At 43.5% G+C, this 2,574-nt stretch overlaps 1 protein-coding gene across 2 annotated transcripts in view; it reads left to right on the forward strand.

Moving 5' to 3' along the window:
- The window catches only part of Pde7a (phosphodiesterase 7A), a 99,704-nt gene that overhangs the window by 76,847 nt on the left and 20,283 nt on the right, over positions 1 to 2,574 (forward strand). For both annotated transcript variants that reach the window (XR_003378243.1, XM_005361902.3), the window contains exons 4-5: positions 184 to 335; positions 2,181 to 2,244. Coding sequence is in view for 1 of the 2 variants with exons in the window: in XM_005361902.3 (XP_005361959.1) it covers positions 184 to 335; positions 2,181 to 2,244 (216 nt within the window). In the remaining variant the exon portion in view is untranslated. The remainder of the gene's footprint in view (positions 1 to 183; positions 336 to 2,180; positions 2,245 to 2,574) is intronic.

A 2,574-nucleotide genomic window follows, 5' to 3' on the forward strand; every position in this document is an offset into this window, starting at 1 on the left:
TGCAGACAGAGTGCCCATACACACCAGGTGCACATGTACAAAGTGCCCATACACAAAAAATAAAGGGACAAATTTAAGTGCTTGTATGTAACGTATTTTAAGGACTTGCATGGAACTCGGAGTGTTACGAAGGCTGGCTCTGCGGGGTTCACCTGGTTTTCATAGCTGTTCCCTCTCTTTCAGCTCAATCTGAAATTGAAGCATCAGTCTCTGCCAGGAACATCAGAAGACTACTAAGTTTCCAGCGCTATCTCAGATCCTCGCGCTTTTTTCGGGGCGCCACAGTTTCTAGTTCTCTAAACATTCTAGATGACGATTATAATGGACAAGCCAAGGTTTGTACAGCTTCCTCAAAAAGATTGGAGTTGCTTCCTAAGTTACTGGAGCCACCTCCCCAAAATGCTGACCTAGATACCTTTTCCTGTTTGTAAGTAGATGTAACAGAGCAAGGAAAGTGCTGAGAAATGTAGTGGTGCATTTGCATCTACTATAACATTGAGCAGTGAGTGATCAGCAGAACAGTTACTGTAAGGGTCAGAGTTCACCCGATGGTTCAAAATCCCAGGGAGATGCTTCTCTCAGGCACGTCCTCACCGAAGCCAGCGTTTGTAAGAAATATTTCCTTCACCCCTACAGATGTCATAGGAGATTTCTTAGTAAGATCGAAATGAAATAGGCTTGTTTTTTATCAAATGGGATTTTATTAATCTTGAATTTTAATTTATTTGATTTTTTTTTTTTTTTGCTTAAGTTTTATAGGCCACATTTTCTAAACTTACATAGTGTGGTCCTGGGGTATGCTCTTTGAAGTCATATTAAAGTTTAAAGAATCGAGCATTTCCCCGATTGAGGAGTCAGTGAGAACTGTTGATTCTCTGATTTTAAACTGTTCATGGCGTCCACTGTTGTGGTGAGAATATTAACCCGTGTGGTGTTGCTGGCTATGGCCGCTATGATTTAAATCTCCGCCGGCATCACCCTGGTGTCTCCCTGGCGTTGCTGCGGTGTCTATTCATTGTTGTGCACCACAGTGAACTTTGGGACACAAAATAAAGGATTTTACGGTAAAAGTCCACAAAATATGGACTTAGGTAGATTTGTTTACCTCAAGTACATATTATCCTAAAAGTTAATCGATCGATTCTATTGGTAATTTTGAATGATATTTAAAGATCATCAGTAAATACCCCGTAATTCCAGGATCTTTTTAAAAAAAATCGGTTAGCAAGCCAAGTGTGGTCCTGCACTCTGGAGGCAGAGGGAGGCAGATCTCTGAGTTCCAGGACAGCCAGGGCTGTATAGTGAGACCTTGGATTGTGGTGTGCTGTGGGTTCTGTGTCGTCGTCGTCCCCCAGTCCCAGAGGTCCGACTCCTCCGTCCCCATGACAGTGTTCCACTCTAGCGGAGCAAGTCAGTTCCGTCTGCCTGTTCCCTGGTGTATGTGGGGATTGGCGGCGAGGCCTATTCGGCCGTTATGAGGACTCGGTGGCCACTATCACTCCTTGGCAGAGTTTTAAAATCCGGTTTGAGAGTATGCAGGATATGGGCTATATGCTGGTGAATTATTTCAGAATTCTCGTAAGTTTATAAATCATAGGAACGACCTGACCTGAAAAACAAAATAATTTGTTTTCAAACAAAGTTTATTTCAGTAGACACTTTTTGAGCCAGTTGGAAAGTCTTAAGGAAAAGGAGAATAAAGGGGCACACCTGCAATCGCAGCACACAGGCTGATGCAGGAGAATTGCCATGAGTTGTGTAGCAGCCGGGGCTGCACAGTGGAACCCTGCCTCAGAAACTAGAAAATAGCTTTTCCAAGGGCGTGCCTCTCGCGGGGGGATCTTCTTCATCCCTCTCTGGAAGAGGAGAAGGGGAAACATAAGAAAAGTCGCCTGGTGCAGAGCCCCAGTTCTTACTTTATGGACGTGCAATGCCAAGGGCGCTGTAAAATCACACCATCTTTCTTGTGTGCCGGTCGCTCCTGCAGGTGGAAACGCAAGGCTAAGGGCGCCTGATTTAAGATGAGTGGGAAAATAAAATGAGCAAAGGCCAGTTGTCCTTCGTGGTCCTCAAAGCAGACAGGCCACGTCTCATTTCCGTTAACTTTGTTATGGTCGGGCTGGAGAAAGTGGGTGTCACTGAGGTTAAATTACAGCAGAGATGTTTGCTTTTCCTTTCAGTGTATGCTGGACAAAGTTGGAAACTGGAATTTTGATATCTTTCTCTTTGATAGATTAACAAATGGTAAGTGAAGCGTGTGACTTACTTCCGTAACCGTGGCCACTGGAGTCCTGCGGGAAACCTGAACGTGCGTGTGCGTCCCTGCTTTGGTTCACCTCGGCTGTGAACCCAGTGCCAGTGTTTTTCCTTGTTAGTGACTTTTAAAGAGCCAGCAGCAATCATTTCACTAATTTTTGCTCTTATTGTTAGTTCTTGACCATAATGAAAATTCACCATGACTTGGCTAATTGATGGTTATACAGCCATTTTTAATAACTCAAAAGGACTCTCACTGTAGTCTTGATTTTCCCTTTCAAGTTTCTTTTATTTATTTATTTATTTATTTATTTCTTT

The sequence above is a fragment of the Microtus ochrogaster genome, linkage group LG5 (assembly GCF_000317375.1).
Source record: "Microtus ochrogaster isolate Prairie Vole_2 linkage group LG5, MicOch1.0, whole genome shotgun sequence".
NCBI classification, from domain to species: domain Eukaryota; kingdom Metazoa; phylum Chordata; class Mammalia; order Rodentia; family Cricetidae; genus Microtus; species Microtus ochrogaster.